This window comes from Megascapheus bottae, chromosome 21, assembly GCF_031878675.1.
Source record: "Megascapheus bottae isolate mThoBot1 chromosome 21, mThoBot2.hap1, whole genome shotgun sequence".
Lineage (NCBI taxonomy): Eukaryota > Metazoa > Chordata > Mammalia > Rodentia > Geomyidae > Megascapheus > Megascapheus bottae.
The window spans coordinates 31101639-31123385 of NC_143529.1; the positions used below are offsets into that span (position 1 = coordinate 31101639).

The 21747-nt window shown below is 39.7% G+C and overlaps 1 protein-coding gene across 1 annotated transcript in view; it reads right to left on the minus strand.

The window, feature by feature from the left end:
• The window catches only part of Col4a4 (collagen type IV alpha 4 chain), a 101317-nt gene that overhangs the window by 47255 nt on the left and 32315 nt on the right, over positions 1–21747 (minus strand). Inside the window, exons 12-25 of the mRNA XM_090354940.1 lie at positions 19781–19861; positions 19072–19125; positions 18741–18800; positions 17652–17696; positions 17315–17368; positions 16465–16534; positions 15873–15977; positions 10873–11037; positions 7644–7730; positions 6097–6260; positions 5018–5090; positions 4001–4107; positions 3423–3606; positions 1379–1447 (exon numbers count right to left, since the gene is read on the minus strand). Of these exons, the coding sequence (XP_090211066.1) occupies positions 1379–1447; positions 3423–3606; positions 4001–4107; positions 5018–5090; positions 6097–6260; positions 7644–7730; positions 10873–11037; positions 15873–15977; positions 16465–16534; positions 17315–17368; positions 17652–17696; positions 18741–18800; positions 19072–19125; positions 19781–19861 (1318 nt within the window). The remainder of the gene's footprint in view (positions 1–1378; positions 1448–3422; positions 3607–4000; positions 4108–5017; positions 5091–6096; positions 6261–7643; positions 7731–10872; positions 11038–15872; positions 15978–16464; positions 16535–17314; positions 17369–17651; positions 17697–18740; positions 18801–19071; positions 19126–19780; positions 19862–21747) is intronic.

A 21747-nucleotide genomic window follows, 5' to 3' on the forward strand; every position in this document is an offset into this window, starting at 1 on the left:
TTCTTTGACCTAGGATTCCATCACATGACTCAGTTTGGCCAGTGAGCTATTAACGGCCCTGAATCGTCTGAGATGGGAAGTGAGCCTGGGAAGATGGGCCAGCCTCTGGCGTTTCCGCACTCATATAAGGTAGTTGCTCATTGGCCCTACACTGTGATGTAGGTTGCTAACTGGAGTTATTGACCAGGGCCAAGACCAAGCCTACAAAGACCATCCTGCAGATCATAAAAGAGAAACAGAGTGCCTATCTTCCAATAGCTTTCAGATTTCAAAACTGGTTGCATTATCAGAATAAAAGCAAATGACTAGACCGGGAGTTTGGCCTAGTGGTACAATGTTTGCCTAGCATGCATGAAGACCCGGGTTCAATTCCTTGGTACCACATACATAGAAAAAGCCAGAAGTGGTGCTGTGGCTCAAGTGGTAGAGCTCTAGACTTGAGGAAGCCTAAGAACAGTGCTCAGGCCCTGAGTTCAGGCCTGGCAAAGAAAACAAAAATGCAAGTGACTAAGGATGATAAAAATGAGTGCTGTCATTCTACCTTTGTAGACTTTTTGTTTTTATGTAGGAAATGATATCATGTTAAAAACTGCTAACCAGAACCTGCCAGCTCATATCCATAATCCTAGCTACTCAGGAGGCTGAGATCTGATGACTATTGTTAGAGAGACAGACAAACCCACGAGACTCATATCTCTAATTAACTTGCAAAAAGCCAGGAATGGAGCTCATTAGGGTAGGAATTGGACTTGAGTGAAAAATCTAAGTGAGAGGAATCAGGCCCTGAGTTCAAGCTCCAGTACACACACACACACACACACACACACACACACACACACACACACAGCTGCTGATACATAAAGTGTCAATTTAAGTAAACTGAAAAAAACCAAAGAATTACAAAGAGTTGGACAAAACCCCAGATAGCTATTTGGTATTTTGAGTCAGCTAAAAACTGATCAAGAAGAATCAGATGCACAGAAGTAAATTAGGGACTCTGGTATGTGGATCTTTCAGAATGTTTCTCATCAGATATTGGCCCTGTTAGCAGAGACCAGTAAAATTTATAGTTTATAAACAAGTGGTTGGTTTTCAATTTGGGGGTGCAGAAAACAAAAGCGGATACGAGCTCCATATTTCCCATATACAGACATTTCAGCTGAGATTTGTCTGGCGTGCTCCTACCAGAAGGCTGGAAGCCTAGGTGCTAAGGACCATCAATAGTATTTTTCCCTAGTCCCATTAGTTTTGAAAACCATGTTAGAAATACCTGAACTTGTTCCTAGGATTCACTATTTTTTTTAATCATGTGGTTTATTTATGTTTACTCTGAGAACAGTTCCCTGACAATAACTAATAACAACAACAACAATAATACCTGGAGGTCCATCAAAACCTGGAGGGCCAGGCTTCCCAGGGTAGGTCACATTACAAAATATGGCATCACCTGGACCAAAGAACAAATGGGTCATTTACATAACTGAGAACCTGATGCAATATGAGTCTCAATGACATTTTTTTTTTTTGCCAGTCCTGGGCTTAAGCTCAGGGCCTGAGCACTGTCCTTGGATTTTTCTCAAGGCTAGAGCTCTACCACTTGAGCCTCAGCGTCACTTCAGGCTTTTTTAAGTATGTGGTACCAAGGAATTGAACCTGGGTCTTCGTGCATGCTAGGCGAACACTGTGACCACTAGGCCAAACTCCCAGCCCCATCAATGACAATTTATTCAAGCTGTTTTCATGTTGAGTAGGGAAAGTTACGAAGTAGACTCCCAAGAATACTGGACCACTGAAATGGCTTTTGTGCCAAGTTTCTATATCTGGCATGAAATCTGATTTGCAATTACCTAAAGAGATAAGAAAAATAATGATTCCAAGAAGTATCCATTTCAATAAGCTAGGAAAAAAAGGAATGTATTTCTAGGCCAATGGTTAATTAAGATAATTAAGAAACATGGATAAATCACTATATAGCTACGAGGGTCTTGAATTCACAAGACTTGGCTCAAACTTTGTACAACAATGTCTTGTACAAAAGGCAGAGATTTAGGTTAGATATTAATAAAAGCCACCATTTCTAATGGTCCATCATGGTCTAGATTCAAATATCTTATCACTTTTTTGACTCAATGTTGTCTTTAGGTCTTCATTTTAATAGGTAAGGACAATAAGACCCCAAAGCTTATGCTTCTGAGTTTTTCTACTAAAATTAAAGATTTTGCATAATTTATTACTCCATATGCTTTCAATTCAAAGATGTAAGGTATGAATAAACTGATATTAGATCCTTTTTCTGGGTCTTAGCATGTATACATTATCAAATACAAAGATAATGGTCTTTGCCTTGTCAAAGGAGAAAAGCAAATATATTCTTTGATTTCAAAACTTTAAAATCGACAATACAGGCCAAAGCATATGTATATATTTCTAAAGAAAAAAAGTCTCCAGTAAATCTTTCTGCTACCTTCTTAAGGACTCTCAGCTATAATCCTGAAAGTCACTTAATGTTCAAAATTCACACAACTGTCAGATATGTTCAATATCTTGAGTTTAATTTTTTTTGCCTTCAGATACAAGTAAATTTTCATGGACAATCATGTTTTTTAATGAACCTCTAGTGTTTCTTTTATGAACATTTGCTGCATTATCTCAAGAAAGACTATAAAAAATAGATGCTTTGAATACATATGTGTAACTTTAATATAGTCAAGACTTATGAGCCAATACTGAGAAATGAATGGAAAGCAATTTGAGTATACCAAACTAATAAAGCAATGATGATAACTTAGCATTTTAAGGATTTGTTTTAAATATGCATTGTGCTACATTGCTTTTGTTTGCTTGAGATTATGCTAAGTTTTAACAGTACTTGGTAGCGATTTTATTTAGTGGGGTGATGTAGCTACTACAGTTTTATTGAGAAAACATTCAGTTAAACTCCAAGAATTCACAGTGAGACCAGAAGAGGATACGCTTAGGAGAGGAACACAAAGGTGCAATGCCTATGTGTATCCAATCATACACAATAATGTTCATCAAAACAAACTCCAGGAAATGGAAATGAGTCTTTTTCTTTGCTTGTTGCTATTCTTCTTGTTTTCTTGTTTGTGCCTTTGAAATGGTAAGAGGAGGCATAAAAATGGAGCTACAAGGGTTTTACAAATGCAGCAATGGCATTCACTGGATACTATGGTGAAAATGAACTTGAAGGTGGGAAAGGGAGGGGAAAACTGGGAGAAAGAGAGGGAAGGGGTGATATTGTCCCAAAAGAAATATACTCTTTACCTAACTGTAATCCCTCTGTACCTCACGCTTATAATAACAAAAAAGAATGAAGGATGGAAGGAAGAAAAGAAGGAAGGAAAGAAGGGAGAGAAAGAAAAAATCCACTTGACATTCTATCACAAAAACATTGAAATTACCTTTCTGCCCCTTGGAGCCATCAGGGCCCCTCTCACCGGGGTGGCCTGGCAGTCCTGGCTTCCCTCTCTCTCCTGGTGGACCAGGGTATCCCATCCCTGGAGGCCCCATGGGTCCTGGCTTTCCTGGAGGGCCTGGTGGTCCAGGAAGCCCTTGAACACCTTGGATTGCATCCTCGTGACCCCCCTGCAATGTTTGTACATCATGTATCAATTACTGATCTTTGAAAACTCCATGGCTGTCAGGCAGTAATTGTAGGCTATAGGAGGTGTCATTTCAAGTGATGAAGTGAGATTCTTCCTAATAGTTGACAAATATAGGTGCAGAGTGGCATACACATATGCTGAACAGCTACAAAGGATTTTTGACCATCTCAAATTATTCTGCACAATCATCTTTTTTCTCCAACCTTCTTCCACATTTTTTTTCTAACCAACATTGTTTGATTGCAGAGAGCTAAAAGGCCTCTAGTGACAGCATGTTGGTGACATAGACAACCATAGGTGGACACAGGTGAAGGAAGGAGAAAGATGAGATCACAGAAGAAACTGAAGTTCTACTGCAGGAGAATGGTACATACAGGGAGTCCTGGCTCTCCTGTTTCTCCACCTCGTCCATCTTGACCATGGTGTCCTCGCTGCCCTGGAAATCCTGGTGGCCCATCAGGTCCTCTTTCTCCTTTGATCCCTAGAAACAGAGGCCAAAAGCTGCTTAAGCTTTTTATCAGCAAGGAATTAATATAGAAGAAAAGAGAGGAGCACAGACAAAGACAATAGCATCGACTCTGTGCAGCTTGGTGGAGTTTTCTGGAGTTTCAGTTAATTACAGGGAGAATGATAATCATCAAATCCATCAAATTTCATTTGTGAATTTCCCCTTTATCCATTCCAGCAAGGAGGTAGAGCTACCAGTTGCAGAACCTTCCACTGCCTGAGGTGGTATCACAGCATTCATTCCCCCCCCAGGGGATGCACAATTGGTGTCTTGCTCTGAATGAAACCACTTTTTCTGAAATTACTTTTCTACCTAAGCTGACAAATCAAAACTCTCTTCATTGCTGACTGTACAAACTTGGAGCTTCCTGGACACATGTGTCCCATCCCCCCTTCAAAATTCTTTGGATCCACAAAAGCTGTGGCTCAGAGATTCCTGTCCCTCACAAGAGATCCTGAACAACCCCATGCCTTTCCTTCACATTTGGTTTAGTTAAGCTGTTGCATTACTTTTTTTTCCCCCCAACCTACTTCACCCAAGCATCCATCATTTACAATTAAAATATTCTTGTACAGCACATGATACTATGAAGAAGTAAGTAAACAGAAGGCAAATGAAAGGAAATTTTGTTTCAAACACAAGCTCATTACCTTAAGGATTTGAATCCAGGACAAAGGGAGCATTTGCAATTTTAAGTAAGAGAGAGAGGTACTCAGGCTCAGCATTCCCGCCACTCTAGGGAGGGCAGGGAATAATTTTTAAGCAATCTCAACAATTGCAAATGATAGAGCATTGATCTTTGGTCACAGGGGAAATTAATTCAAGAAATTATCCATAAGCCATTTGAAAGAGGTCACAGGTCTCAGCAATCGCTCATGCTCACCTTTTACTCTTGCTACAACCATGTCACCCTTTGTTCCTTTATGGCCAGGGGCTCCCAAGGTACCAGGTTTTCCCTTGGTGGGAAAGAAAAAAGTAGCACATTCAATTGATTGGGATGAGTCAACACGCTTGACATTCATGTGTATCTAATCGCTCTGTCTTCTTTCCACTCAAATCTTACACATTGAAGACCACACCCTTGGGAATGTCAGGACTGGGGTTGGAAGCCACGCTGGTTTCTGGGGCCCAAAGGCCTGTTAGGAAGCCTCAGGGAACACATGCATGCTAAGGCAATGAAGGATGACTTCCTTCAATCACAGAAAAAGCTACACAGAACTTAAGACTACTTTTCTGATTTCTACTTTCCTTCCAATCTGTGGGTGTAGAACTGGGAGCCAGAAGATAAAATAAGGTATTTGAGGAGGGGAGAGTCTCTGTCTGTCTACTCTTCCCTTCACCCTGCCCCTGACTTTTCCTTCTCTTTTCTCCTCCTCTTTCATTTCCTCATCTAGTACCCCATAGTATGAGCTTAGCCCCTGACTGTTAAAGTTAGTGCTTAGAAATCATATGGACAGAATCACACTCAGGGCCTAGGCGCTGTCTCTGAGCTGTTTTATTCAAGGCTAGTACTCTATCACTTGAACCACAGCTCTACTTCTGGTTTTTTGGTGGTTAATTAAAGATCAGAATCATAAGGACTTTTCTGACTGGGCTGGTTTTAACCATGATCCTCAGATCTCAGCTTCCTGAATAGCTAGGACTGCAGATGTGAGCCACCAGTGCCCTGTCATATTAGCATTTGATCATTTGTCTGTGGCAAAGTCTGTGTTCCTTCTGAAGCTTCAAGAAGACAGAGGCTGTATTTGGTCCCTGCACCTGAAACAGTACCAGGAACACTCAGTGAATAGTGGTTAATTCCGTGAGTTAGTCATGGATGGGTGAATAGGAACATTTATTTTTGCATTATATATTGGTTCAAAACATGGAGTATGTCATACATACAATAATTCCAAAGAGGTATAGTAATTCTATTTCTGTCTTGTCTCCATAGAAAGACTACGACTGGTAGAAATTACTCACGGGGGTCCCTGGAGATCCTTCAGCACCAGGTGGGCCTGGGTCACCTTTTTCTCCAAGCCAGCCAGGGACTCCTAAGTCTCCTTTACTCCCTTGCCTCCCACGAGGTCCTGGGGGGCCAGGGGGGTCTATGGGGCCATGTATGCAGAAACAGAGTCCTTGGTTTCCTAGATAGAGAGAAAAGGCAAGCTTTGCTCATTTTCCCACTCAAAAACCCTAAATAGGAACTTTAGTATACAAACCACTACTGTGAGCAGAGAACACAAAGGTTACTACAAGTAAAGCACTGGGTCCAGAGTACCTAGTATGGTGTCCCTGGCCTGGTCTGTGTGGGTGGTAAAATGGCCCAGAGTTTCCATACAAATGAAGTATTTTGTGTGATAAGCACATCTTGAAAAGCTAATATTTAATCCTACTGAAGAATTGCCAAGTACTTGGGCTCTATTGAGGAAATAAATACGTATATGTGACATTAGCCTTGAATAATCAAGGAAACAAAAGAATATATGAACATAGATTATGGCATGTGCTCTAGTCATCAGGACATTTTTTTTTTTTGGTCAGTCATGGGGCTTGAACTCTGGACCTAAGTGAGATCTTCAGCTCAAGGCTACCACCCTACCCCTTGAGCCACGGCCCCACTTCTGGTTTTCTAGTGGTTAATTGGAGATAAAAGTCTCATGGACTTCAGTGCCTTAGCTGGCTTTGAACCATGATCCTCAGATCTCAGCCTCCTGAGTAGCTAGGATTAGAGGCGTGAACCACTGTGCCTGGCTCCAATTGTTACTTGTAAAAAGAATTTGAGTTGCTAATTTAGCTTAGAAATGTACAGCTTTAAAAATGTGTGTATCACTGTGAAGATTTTACAAGGAGGAATAGTAGATGCACTAGGACTCCTTGGCACAGGTCAAAACTTTCTTAATAAAGACTCAGAAACATAACAAATTGAAGAAAGTTTGGACAAATGGGACTGCATTAAACTGCAGGACTCCCATATGGCAAAAGACATAGCTAGCAAGTTGAACAGAAAGCCCACAGAGTGGGAGAAGATCTTCACTAGCCATACAACAGACAAGGGCCTCATATCTAAAATATACCTACAGCTCAAAAACTTCAATCTCTCAAAAACGAATCATACTTCATCAGGACTTTTAATCCCCAAATAATCTGGAAAAGTCCCAAGCTTCAGCTGTTTCTACATTCTCCTAGTTCCTGACTCAGTTGTTCAGAAAGGCTCGAAAATTATAGAGAACAAAAACACAGAGCCCTGGACACCTAGCAATCACAGGACATCTCTCCCCATCTCTCTACTGTTCTCAGGGAATCAGGAAAAGTCAGAAAAGTCACCACTTCATGTAGCATTGCCTTTATGCTGGAAGAGACAAGGATGTGAGTTTTTGGTGACTTGATCACATGACAGCACATTGTGAAGTAGATTATTCATAAGGAGTAACCAAGGAGAGAAAGGGGTCTGAATGAAATGTTACCTCCTGCATCCCAGTACTTCCCACATGGTTACTTTAGAAATTGTGCCTTTGATATGAACTTACCTTTCCCTCCTTTTGAGCCTCTTCTTCCTGGTGGACCCATTGTGCCCTTTATCCCTGGTGGTCCAGGGTACCCACTGCAACGTATCACTGTACAGTGGGAGGGGGTGATAGACAGAATTACATTGCTCCAGTTAATGTCTCCCGTGGAACATGAGTCTCTTGTGCTCACATCCTACCTCCTTTGTTTCCCCTCATAGCCCATATATTGTTTTTCCTTCCCTCAGGATACTTTATCTAGGATATAAAGAGTATATGTGTGCATATAATGGCATGTTTTTGCAATTATAAATACTGGTAAAGTCAAATTTAATCTCTGCCCCAAATTTGTGGCATACAGAATAAGATAGTATATGCCAACCAGAAGTACCATAACAAAACAAATCACCAACAATAATAGCGTAAATCCAGAGTCAGTCTATGACATAGACATTTCCTCCTTAAATTCTCACATTAACAAAAAAAACCCAAAACCCCAAAAATGAATAATGACCACAGATAAAATGCAAGCAACCAATTCTATATTCTCCAAAAATCCCAAGAGAATAAAAGATATAAACTTTGTCCCATAGAACAAAATAGAAAAAGGAGAGAACCTAAGGAAAGCTGGAAAAATATGGAATTATATTAGAAATTAGCCCTAGAGTTTAGGGCATAGAATGAGAATTACAGAATGATAGATTCAAAACTGGACGACTGGGTTAACAAACACTTAACCCTTTCCCCAAATTATAGCAGCAAACAAACAAACAAGCAAACCCCCAAATCCAGTCCCTCAAAACCCGGAGGAAACAGACAATATAGCAAGAAGTAAACTTTTAAAAAAATGTAGAGTCAAAATAGCTAATCAAGGTGTTAAGCCCTGAAACCTGAACAGAACACAATAGCATTAAGAAAACCCTTAGCAATAAAAATCTGTGTCAATTATGATTAATTAGGTACAGAAATTTGCAAATTTAGAAGATGGAGTTAAGTTGGAAAAAGGAAATCTTCCCAAAAGTTACTGATAAATAAAGGGTAAACAATAAAGATTAAAATGCAAAATAGGAAGGTTTCCTATTTTGTTTTCTTCTGTTTTCATAAGCTTTTTTATTTGCAACTTCAAATAATGCAGTTATGTGAGTTAACTCTAACCTGAAGTCTTAAAACAGCAATGCTTTCACTGGCCTTAATGCAGTCCAGGCTGGCCTGGAATTTGCTATGTAACCAAGGCTGGCATTAAATTTATAATACCCCTGCCTCAGCCTCTCGAGTGCTGGGGATTACAGGGGTACACTTCCATGCCTAGTCGACAGATTTTCTAAAAATTTATTTTATTAATATATATTGATGTAAAAGGAGGGTTTCACTGTGATATACTTTTCCTACTTGTATAAAATATATTCCCCATCAACTTCAACCCCTCAATCACTGTGTGACTGGCTTAGAAAATTAATACAAAGAAGCTATAAATTCCATGAGATACTTACCTCAATTAACTACCAAAAATGCTGGACGTGATGCTGTGGTTCAAGTAGTAGAATGCTAGCCTTGCGTGAAAAGAATCAATGACAGCACCAAGGCTCTTATATCAAGCCCTATGACTGGCACGATGCATGCATATGCAAACACACAATTAATAGAAAGTCCAGAATGAGATCAAAAGTAGTGGCAGGGGAAGAAGGGAGGAGAGGAATTCGGAAAGAATGTTTTCAAAGATATAACCAAAGAAAATTTTCCAGAAATGAGGGGATACATTTTGAATTGAAATTGCTGAATGTGTCAAAGTAAAACAAATGTACCCCCATAAAGGCAAACCATTGTGAAATATATGAGAGTGATTACAAAGAAATGTTCCTAAAAGTTTCCAGGAAGAAAAACAGACAAAATAATCTCAAGTATCTATGTTTTGAAGTTTTGTAGCAACACTGAAAAAGACAAAACAATAGAAAAATTTGTCCTTCAAAATCATGCAGGAAAAATATTTCTAAAATTTTATATTCAGCCAAGCTATTAATCAAACTGCACAGTAGGATAGAGACATTTTCAGATGAATTAGAGCCCTCAGTTTTATGTCCTCATTTGTACTCTTTCTCAGAAATAGAACAGATAGCCATTGAAATAAGAGTTACATGAAACAAAGAAACAAGCAAATAAAAAGACAGGAGACAAAGAGAAAAGAGAAAGGATAAAGAACTTCTGAGGATAAATGTGAAAGAAAATCTCAAGACTGTATCTCAGCAATAAGTTCTAAGTCCAATCTGATGGAATTTGAATGTTAAAAAGTTCCAGGGAAGATTTAGTCAATAAGATGATACTTCTGGAATGTTTAATTGGTTAGTGTGTAAAATGGTCATTTGCACACAACTCTGGGTAGTTTGAGGTAAAAAAAATCACAATGAAAACCAAGAAAACCCACAAAGAAAGCAAGACGATTTCGAAAACATGGTGCTGAGAAAAGTAAATACAATAATAAAACATATATGATTATGTGGCTCTGTCAGAGAGTAACACATAACTGTTCAATATAAGCACTGAATATTTATATAATCAAAATCATGACACTAGGTCTCTCAATAAGTTGGGGGAATGATACATGTATACATGTACACTGGTGAATGAGCATTAAGTTCATCTTCTGTGGGGGAAAGTCAGTAGATAATGTGGTATAAGCCTGTTAATTGGCAATACAGAAACAGGTAACAAAAGCTCCTGACATATGTGTGGAAATAATTGCCTAGGTAAGAGTGGGTGTTACCTTTTGGAAAATTCTAGAGGACAACAGGAACCTTAAACCAGACATAACTCACAAATAACCCTGAAAATTATTAATTTACCAAACTCCATCATTCATACTCCCAGGTAAATAATGGCACATACTTTCACTGATTATTTGTTTTGTTTTGTTTCCATCAGTTGTGGGGCTTGAACTCTGGGCCTGGGCGCTATCCCTGAACTCGTCAGCTCAAGTCTAGCATTCTACCTCTTGAGCTACAGTGCTACATCGGGTTTTCTAGTGGTTCATTGGAGATAAGAGTCTCACTGACTTTAGTAGCCGGGCTGGCTTTGAACTGGGATCCTTAGATCTCAGTCTCCTGAGTAGCTAGGATTATAGACATGAGCCACCTCACCCAGCTCCAAATGTATTTATAAAAGAATTGGTTATTAATTTAGCTTAGCAATGTACAGCTTTAAAACATGTGTGTATCACTTCACCATAACTGCACTTGCACGTGAATGAGGAACACCTTACCATCAGATCCTGGGGGTCCTGACAGCCCTGGTGCTCCTGGAAGGCCCGGGGGCCCTGGCTGCCCTGGTTTTCCAGGGGCAAGGTCAGGTCTCCCAGGTACACCAACTGACCCTGGAAGGCCTGGGGGACCAGGGAACCCTGGTGGCCCGGGAGGCCCCATCAAGCCTAGAAGAGAAATGGAGAATGAGGATCACAAATGCTCGTGGAGTAAATGATTCAGCAGAAGGAAGAAATCAGCATAGGCATCTTTAGGTCACAGAATTTTGTATTTCTCTTGAAGGGCCCAGGACGGAGCTGGTGGACACTGTGCTCTGTGAAGTAAGCCAGACCTAGAAGCTCAAGGAATCAAGTTCGCAGAAGCAGGCAGTGAAACCATGGTGGAGAAACACAGTGGCCATATGGGTCAAAGTCTCCATTAGACCAGAGGAGGAAGCTCTGGAGAAGTCATGCAGCCCAGTGGGGATGATAACTGATAATGCTAAATTATACACTTGATGTTTCTAAAAGGAGAGAGCTTGACTGACGGTCTAACCACACACACACACACACACACACTGTAGAAATGATAATTATGATCATCATCAGAGCGTGGTGCTCATGTTACAACTTACAATGCCATGAATAGATACAGTTTCACCTTAATCAATCTCGGGGCTTGAACTCAGGGCCTGGATGCTGTCTTTGAGCTCTTTTGCTCAAGGACAGTACTTTACCATTTGAGCCACTGCTCCACTTCCCAGTCTTTTGAGTGGTCAATTGGGGATTGTATTCTCATCGGGCTTTTTTTTTTGCTTGGGCTGGCTTTGAACCATGATCCTCAGATGTCAGCCTCTTGAGTAGCTAGGATTACAGGCATGAGCCACCAGGCCCGGCTTAGATAAAATTTTGGTGTCAAAAATATATAAATAGGGGCCAGGAGTTTGGCCTAGTGGTAAGAGTGCTTGCCTAGCATGCACAAAGACTGGGGTTCAATTCCTCAGTACCACATACATAGAAAAAGCCAGAAATGGTGATGTGGCTCAAGTGGTAGAGTGCTAACCTTGAGAAAGCCCAAGGGCAGTGCTCAGACCCTGAGTTTAAGGCCCAGGCTGACAAAAATTTATATATATATATATGTATATGGAAACATATATATGGAAACTATTATATATATATATATATATATATGGAAACTATTCTTGATGATAGTGCATAAAAGTGATAGGGAAGGGTCGGGAGTTTGGCCTAGCAGTAGAGTTCTTGCCTAGCGTGCACAAAGTCCTGGGTTCAATTCCTCACAGAAAACTCTGGAAGTGATGCTGTGGCGCAAGTGGTAGTGTACTACCCTTGAGAAAGCTCAAAGACAGTGCTCAGAGACCAGGGGATAGTTGTTTGAGGCTGGCCCAGGTAGATAGATTGCCAAACTCCACTGCCATCAATGGTTGTGTGTAGTGGTGTGCTCCATATCCCTAGCTCCTAAGGAAGGCCAGTGGCTGGGTGCGGTGGCACCCACCTGTCATTCCAACAACACAGGGGAGTGTGCAGTCCAGACAAGCTTGGGAATACAGTGAGACACAAGTGCAAAAGGGAATGGCGGCGTGGCTCAGGAGGTAGAAAGCCTGCCCACTCATCAAGCACAAGACCCTGAATTCAAACCCTAGTATCATCAACATAATAATTTTCTAAAAATAAAACATGTAAGGAAAACTTGCCACATTTCAGAAGTTTGCTTTTCTACTAGACAGACTTCTAACTAGAAAGTGTAAGCTATATCATAATCATCTGAACACATTGCATGACATAAAAACAAGAAAAATACTGCTTAAAAATGACTGAATAGGATAGGGAGCATGGCCTAGTAGTAGAGTGCTTGCCTAGCATACATGAAACCCTGGGTTAGATTCCTTGGTACCACATACACTGAAAAAGCCGGAAGTGGTTCTGTGGCTCACGTGGTAGAGCGCTAGCCCTGAGAAAGCCTAAGGGCAAAATTACATCTTGTTTACTTAAAATGAACCTATTTTCAGTATTTCCTCCTTAATGATAATAAAAAGTAATCTGAACAAACCTATTGGCACATATAACAGATCAAAACATACACTCACATAATCATTTCCTTAGACTACAAAGTACTTAATTCTCATAGTATCCAGGTTGAGTCAGAAGCTCAGAGGTGTCCAGTTTGAATGTGACCTCTCCTTCTGTAATAATCAGAACCTAAAGTAGTCATTTAATTATTAACGTTCTCCTCTGCCTCATAGATAAGCACACTGATTCACACAAGGAATGGAATACAATATCTAATGGCACATAAGCCATGGATGATCAGACATCCATTGTATTCAAACAAGGTAGACAAGTAATTCATGAGTAGGTTAAATCTTGCTCTTGACCTCCATCCCCTCTTGCTGGCGTCCTTGACTGAAATCTAATGGGAAGTCTCTGGCTGAGTCATTCACTGCCTGTCTCTGGGGCATGTTTGGTTCCATAGTCTTTGGTAGAAGACTGCATTGCACGAACATAGCCTCACAGTAGTTCTGGCTGCACAAGTTCCTTTCAAATCTGGACATTTTTGGAACCAGAATGTTGTTCCCTCCTCTTGAACTGTCCCCTGTAATAAAAGTGCATCAGGTCCTGCTTTGTGACATAAAATACTTGGGTACTTAGAGACGTGAACCACCACATAAGCAAGTCAATTGCCCTGAAGATCACCCCGACATTGCCAGGGCCTGAATAGAGAACAGAATCTACCTAGAGAGAGTCTGAAACTGAATGAGAGAGAGGAAACAGATGTCCAGCCACAGCTAAATCTCAAATCCCCGCATCTCTTAGTCCAAAATGCTCAGTTTAGCCTTTTCTAAACTCTAAACTAAGGAAATATTGAGCGATAATTATAAGTAGTTTTTATTTCAAACCACTAGGTTTGGGGTAATTTGTTCAGCAACAGACAACTGGAACTTGCCAGTAATCAGCAAAGTAGCAAAGGGGATGGGGTGGTAAATTAGTGATTTTATTCTTGGGTGCATGTGTCCTGGGACCTCATTTGTATTTGCAAATATTACCTTTTCTCCTTAGAGAAACCTGAAAATTTCATACCTTACAGATTAAGGCATAGCAATTTTAAGCCACCTATCAAGAATACAGAGGACACAAGGAATCTTTACTATGTTTCATGACGTATTGTAGGAAAACTGACATACACCTTTTGCCAGTCCTAACAAGGCTCCATCTTGAAAACAGAAAAACTGAGGTACAAAGAGGTTCAGTAAATGCTTACAATTGCATATCTTGTAAGCAGGAGAAATTGTAATGTTCTCCTTCATGTCACAAACTCCCAAGTGTTGCATTATACTACACTATACTGGGCAGTGACCACCAATGATGAGATTGGGGTTTGCTTACAAGTGTCTAACTCAGAATTTTATTTTTTGCTCTAGGCAAATATTGTTGATAATCTTCAAATATTTAAGGTGAGCTAGATGCTGATGGCTTATGCCTGTAATCCTAGTTACTCAGGAGGCTGAGAACTGAGGATTGTAGTTCAATGTTGGCCAAGGCAGGAAAGTCAGTGAGACTCTTACCTCCAATTAGTTACAGAAAAAGCTGGAAGTGATGCCTTTGGCAAAAGGACCTCAGGGATAGCTCCCTGGCCCAGAGTTCAAGCCCCAGGACAGGCAAATAATATATATATTTTTAAAAAGTAAAGTGGGGGTCGGGAGTTTGGCTTAGGGCTAGAGTGCTTGCCTAGCATGCACAAAGACCCAGGTTCGATTCCTCCTGGGTTAAATAAACCGAAAGAATACTATCTAAAGAAAATTTAACTAGACAAAGTTTTTCCTCAATTCTGATTATCAGACCCTAAACAATGGAAGCTATATCTGTAGACAAGTAATAAAAAATATAGTTAGCAGTTGAATAGCTCAGGAAACTTCTTATGACTTCTCGAAAATATAACAATGACAATCAGTTGGAACAAATCGTATTTATTCATGACTTTCCTCCTCCCAGCTCTCAGTTCACAGAATGAAAATATCCTACAAACACCTGTTGCTGATGGAAGGAGGAACACTAACCATCCTGGTTCCCAGAGAGATTTGCCCTCCAGGTGGCATTGTGAACCTTCCTAAGTTTTGCATCAGGCGTCACTGTAACTTAGAGGTTTCATGGTTTTGTTTCTATCTGTGGAAAGATTAGATGATTTTTAAAAGTATACCTGAACTAAAATCTTACATCTTGATCATAAGTTGTTTTTCTTTTTGTTTTTGTCAGTTGTGGGGCTTGAACTCAGGGCCTGAGCACTGTGCCTCAGCAATTTTGCTCAAGGCTAGCACTCTACTACTTAGAGCCATACCACCATTCCCAGCTTTGGAATGGTTGATGGGAGATAAGAGTCTCATGGGGACTTTTCTGCCTAGGCTGGCTTCAAACTGTGATCCTCAGATCTCAGCCTCCTGAGTAGCTAGGATTACAGTGGGGAGCCACTGTGCCCAGTTTCCAGTTCAAATCTTATCTACAGGTGGTAGTTTGAAGGAAGTTGCTAACAGAAATAATATTCCTGTTTGGCTAACTGAAGAACCTGTTTTTCTTCCAAATAAATGATGGATTTGTTCAGTGATCCTTAACCTTGGCTACATATTAGAAATACAGAAGTACTCTTAGAATAGCAAAATCTAGCATTCCAGGTCTGATTACAGACATTTTGTGATGACTTGCACTAAAGGCCAGGGCCCTGTCTCTGAGCCATTTTGCTCAAGGCTCTCCCACTTGAACCGCTGCAGCTCCACTTCTGGCTGTGTGGTGGTTAATAGGTGGTAAGAACAGCACAGACTTTCCTTCTTGGGCTGACTTTGAACCATGATCCTCGGATCTCATCCTTAGTAGCTAGTACAGGCCTAAGCCACTCATGATCGGGCATCAGTTATCTTAAAACATTCCAAAAATGATGTATGACCTAGTGTTGAGGACTACTGAGGAGCATGTGATGTCTGAAATCTAACACATTAAATGCAATAGACCCCTACCTGGACAAGCTATGCCTGGTATTCCTGGGGGTCCTGGAGGACCCGGCAGTCCAAAAGCACCCATTTCTCCCTGGCGGCCGGGATAGCCTGGGTCCCCTGTAGGACCTGCCAAAGACAAAAATAAACAAATGCCTAGGTGCATTGTAACATTCAGACGCAAGAACTTCTCTGAGGTTCAGTAGTGTATAATGGCTAGTTCCTCCTCGTAATTCCAATGGAGTATCTCAGACTGAATCCCCCTGGACTGTCCTTTCTCTGCTGACCCACAGACTGAATAGAGCTCCCAGACACTGATGGCTACCTCCTTGCATATTTGGCAGGAGTTCGCCGCGTGATCTCATACACTGTTTAACAATGACAAAACTACTTTCTGAAAGATAACAGCAAATAGAATTTGGCGACTTATGCCAATAGATACAAGCTAGGGTGCATATTTCTACCTTGACCTATGTAATCACATCTTTACGCTAATGTTCATGTATTGAGCCTGCATTATGTGAAAGCTACAGGAACACTAAACCAAACTCTGAAGCCTGGGTCTCTCAAATCGTATTTCTGTATAAATTATGGAAGAACTGAATGGAATACAAACCTTTAAGAGGAACAGGTGGAGTTACCCAAATGCCTGATGGTCCCGGGGGTCCACGTTCTCCAGGGTCCCCCTAAAATTATTCATTCACTTACTTTTCTTAGGAGTTATGGTTTCATCTGACATTAAACAAATGATAGAGGAGCCACAGCACATTTGTTTTTAAAAAGTAAAGATTTGGCTGGCTGGTTGTGCAGAATTCAAGGAAAAGCAAAGATGCCTCCAGTCTCTTATTAGCACGTGCAAATAAGTAGTGAACCGATGAAGCCATCACAAAAGTAAAAATATGAATTCCAATGAAATTAGTCCATGCTCATAAATTAAATACCTCTGAAGTTACTAGGTTTCTTAGGTGGGCTATGAACAATAAGATGGAACACTAATAAAACTAATTTATTCACCTTGTAAGATCTCACTCTACATTTTATGCTAGTATGAAAATACTATCTTAATTATGTCCCCTTAGAGCCACATGGTTTGTCCCTACTTCGTGTGTAGTATGTAGTTACACAGTGTAAACAGGAAAAAAACAATATCATGGTAGCAAAAAATCACAGTTCTCTCTAAAACCCTGTGTTGCCATTCTCAATATCCTTGAATCCCATGCAATGTTAGAAATTATTATTCACTTTCAAAATAATTGTTTATCAAGCATAAATAAACATGCTTGTATGGAAATTAATATAAATATAAGCATAATGTGTGGCTTGTGTCTAATTACTATGTACAAGTGATATATACAAATTTAACTTTGGCTCTTTTAAAAGTTATGTTTTGATTCCGTGGAAAGTTTTGAATACATTTGCTAACATAGGACTATAAAATTTTACCTTATGGATCTTATCTTTCTTACCTTTGGGCCACGAGATCCGAATACCCCGGGTTCTCCAACCCGTCCTTGCTCTCCCTACAAACATGCAGAAACATGTATTTTAAAACAAATGAATAGGGTTGGGTAACAAAGTATCTCCTCCTCATTTAACTTGAATACTCATGGTCACTGAGTCTGCAAACTCTTAACACTGCTCTGAGTTGTACCCCCGAATGCTGTGCTTCTGCTTTTGCATCCACAGCTAAATTCTGCAATCCACGAAGGGAATGTGTCTGCCTTTCCAGTTACATTAATGGCTGACATGCAACAGTCCAACTTCTGAATAATACTGACCTGCATTTACTAGGGGAATGCTTACCTTCAATCCTGGAAAACCAGGAGACCCATGGGAGCCAGGGATACCCTAAGAAATTAGAGGAAATAAAGGGTATTAAAATGCATGATCATTTCATTTACCTTACCGTATATATGTATATATACACATACATATATATAGTTTTGTTTGTAAAAAAAAGCTTAATTAAAGGAAATAAATTTGTTCCATGTGGTTTTTTTTGGTACTGTTAATTTATATTGCACTTTATTCAGATAAATTATGTCATCACCAGAGCTTTAATTAAGAAGGTACTTTTCAGAAAGTAGAAACATGCTTGGGGGAGCAACGGGAGAGCATACAAGTAGAGGGAAAAGGGGTAGCCAAATACAGTCCTTATATTCAATGTATACTGTGTAACACTTGAACTATATAGCTTGAGGATAGGGGGTCAGGAGGTAATGAGTGAGACAGTCAAAGCGTAACATTGATCATTAGCTTCATAATCTGATTTATGGAATTGTAACCTCTTTGTACAACTACTTCATAATGAATTTTCTTTAAGAGAATGCCCTTTTGTCTTTTTTTCAACGTTAACATATCTAACTGCATTTAGCTAAATATCTTTGAAATTACTGTATCACATTGATCTGAAAATTAGTGGTTGCTCTGTGTAGCTTCAAGAATAAAAAAAATGACCCTAGAATCTAATATTTCCCCATTCAGTAGCAGATGTAGAGTCAAGTCAGCTTGACAGATGTCCCTGCTGCCTGTGGACTGACTTCTCCGGGACACCACATGACATCCCATACTGACACATATGGGGTAGGGCTTGGGGGCCTGACATGGTGGGTTTTTGCTGTTTCCCTTGCATCAGTGCTTTGTTTTTATGAAATAAATATGCTAAAGTCCACCATTCTAAGCACTGAACAAAAGAGAAGATTCCCAGAGTCCTGCCACCTGCCACCATTCTTTCTGCACTCTACATGTTTGTTTCATCTAAATGCTGTCAACAGAAAGAATGCCTGAGACATTTCTCTATCACATGGCTCATGAGATATTCTCCATGGTGGGATATATAGGATTACAGATCCAGTCTTATCAAATCCACTGGCATAAATAATAGATCCTTACCCGAGGCCCTGGGAATCCAGGAAGACCTTTCTCTCCTTTTATTCCAATACCAGATTCTCCCTTTAAAAAATGGCAAGATTTAGAAGCCATAAGCAAAAAGAGTTCACCAATACAGACAGTAAAAACAAAATGAAAAATAAGCTAGGGCTGTGCGAAACTCATATGGAGAGAATTATTTTTTAAAACAAAGGCCCTATAGGATTACAATAAAAAATCTATGTATCTATACATAGATAAAAATGAGCATTTACAGTAATTATAAAGATTGCACAAAATAAGACTTTGAAGTGAGGTATCATTTTATGAAAATAGAAAGAGGAACTTCAACTACCTTGGGTCCTGGTGATCCCGGGAGTCCAGTCATTCCAGGAAGTCCTTTTATACCCTAAAATTCACAATGAATCCAAGGTCACTTCTAATTATGTAGCATGACGTAGTCCTTCTCTTAAAAATCATCTCCTTTGTCACTTTTTAAAATGAAATTTAAGAATTTGATTAGCAACTAATATCTAAGCATACATGTGACCCTGACTCCTTTTCAGGGTGGATGTGAGAAGTTTTAGGGGCACATTGGTGGCTCACCATGATACCAGGATCACAAGTTCAAGTTTGAAAAGGTAGCCACTGAGGGAAGTGGTTCATTTTGAGCAAAATAGATGGATTTAACCAATAATCCCATAGAGACAAAAGAATTGCATATGACATCAGGAATAGCAGCTTTGGAAGTGAGAGAAATTAATATTTGCCCCTAGATCGATTGTGTACCCAGCCTTACACATTTACTATCTTGATCTTCGCATCCTTAAATTAAAACAATATTCACAAGGCTCAGTGTCATGAAGGACTTGGCACAGTTTAGCAGTCTATGATCAGTCTGCTAATTCAGCAGCTGGATAAACTTGAGGCCATGGAATGTTCACTCGTACAAGGGTTTAGCACAAATAGCAGCCTGTTAAGGCAGCTTCGAGGATAATGTGGTGAGCAGTAGAAGCTGTTTTCATCACTACTTTACGACGTAATGTATGAACTGGGGGGCTTACCTTTTCTCCTTTATAGAGACTAGCGTCAGGTGGTTCTATCAACAGGGTGGGCCCAGGAGAACCTTGTGGGCCAACTTCACCCTTGAAATAAAAATCAAGAGAATACCAATGGCACATTCACTTATTTTTTTAAAATAAGACTTCTAATTCTGTGTTGCATGAATTGCAATATATAAATCTTGGCAAATGTCTCATGCACTTTAGAACAATATTTGTCATGTCTTTAAAAAAATGTAATACACTGTTACAGTCAAGCATACATTTAAAAATAAAAAAGCAGGCTGGTGGCTCATGCCCATAATCCTCACTATTTACAAGGCTGAGAAGGGGAGGATAGTAGTTCCTGACCAACTCAGGCAAAATATGCACAAGACCTATCCCTTCCCAAGTATTAGCCCTGTACCACACTGCTCAGCTGTCATCCTGCACAGTGTGGAAAGCTAGGACTTATTGGGAAGGTCAGGGCTTCAATGCAGCCTAGATCTCCTCCCTTGACGCCCCCCCCCAAAAAAAAGAAAATGTTCCTGAGACTTTATCTCACAGAGGGAAGCAGGATGTGATGGAGAGCCTCTGCCATCCCAGTGTTGTCAGGAAATCTATAGTAGGTAGATCACAGTGCCAGCACATGCCCATGCAGAAAGGAGACCCTACCATCTAACAATCAAGAGAATCTGAGTTTAAATCATAGTAGTGCATGCATATATATGTGTACATACATGCATGTATATGTATATATACATATATACACATGTATATATACAACATGCATTATGTAGATAAAGTTACTGATAGCATATTATTGTTTATAAATATCTGGTCTGGCTTTGAATTCATGAATTTATTAGAACTAAGGTACACTGACACACCAGAGAAGAGAAACAGCACAGCAATCCAGCCAAAACCCAGTCCTATGAGAACATACAGAATGGCTGAACAGAAGGACTTCAGACTACAAATTGTCTTCAAATGAACAAATTCCCACATAGAAACACAAGAAATATTAGAAAGCAAAGAAATATGATGCTTCCAAAACCAATAAATGTACAATGGGCCAGCATAACAGGGAGGTAGAGACATTTTTATCATGACTTGTCTAAGCTCAGAACAGTCAATGAATTGAAAGTGGATATTAGTAAGCAACCACTCAGAATCAAAGACGATACAAAAATGATTAAAGGAATAATAAAATACAGATAAGAAGTTAAATAAATACCAAGTATATAAAAATAAACATTTGGATAAGCACAAAGAATATAGCTAAACGAGATCAAAGAAGACATGTACGAACATACGAATGAAGTAAACATAAATGTACTTCAGTGAAACGCGTGAAAACATACCTAAACTAAGAGAGAAAAATCCTGAAAAATAATCAAACTGATATGGAAAAAGTGGTTTATCTTTGTGATTGTTATTCTTAATGTACTCTGTGAAGTTATTTCTTTTCTCTCTTTTTCTCCCTAGCGTTTATCTCATGTTGTTACTGTATCTGACTTTGGTACCTGGTATACTGTATATATGTTTATTTGTTTATTTGAAATAGGGAAGGGAAGGGGAAAAACAAGATGATTGAGAAGAGGTAAGGGGAGGGAAAGTGGGAGAAAAACATGGGAAGCGGTAACAAGGTTCAAGAAGTAATATATCCACTACCCGATGAATGTAACTGTAACTCCTCGATACATCACCCCAACAATAAAATTAAAAATTAAAATGACTCAAATTGAAATCTCAAAAATAAATTGGAGAGGTTCTCGGTCACAGTGGATGAAATAAAACTCATAAATTTAGGGTTTGGAGATAGAGTCGACATAGTAGAATAATAGAAAAGTATTAAAGAAATACAGGGAATTTGTAAGTACTTTGGGAATCTACTAAAACTTAGAAATCAAGGGCATGGAAATGGAGCTGTGGTTCAAAGTGGTAGAATGTTAGCCTTAAGGAAAAACTGCTCAGGGACAGCACCTAGA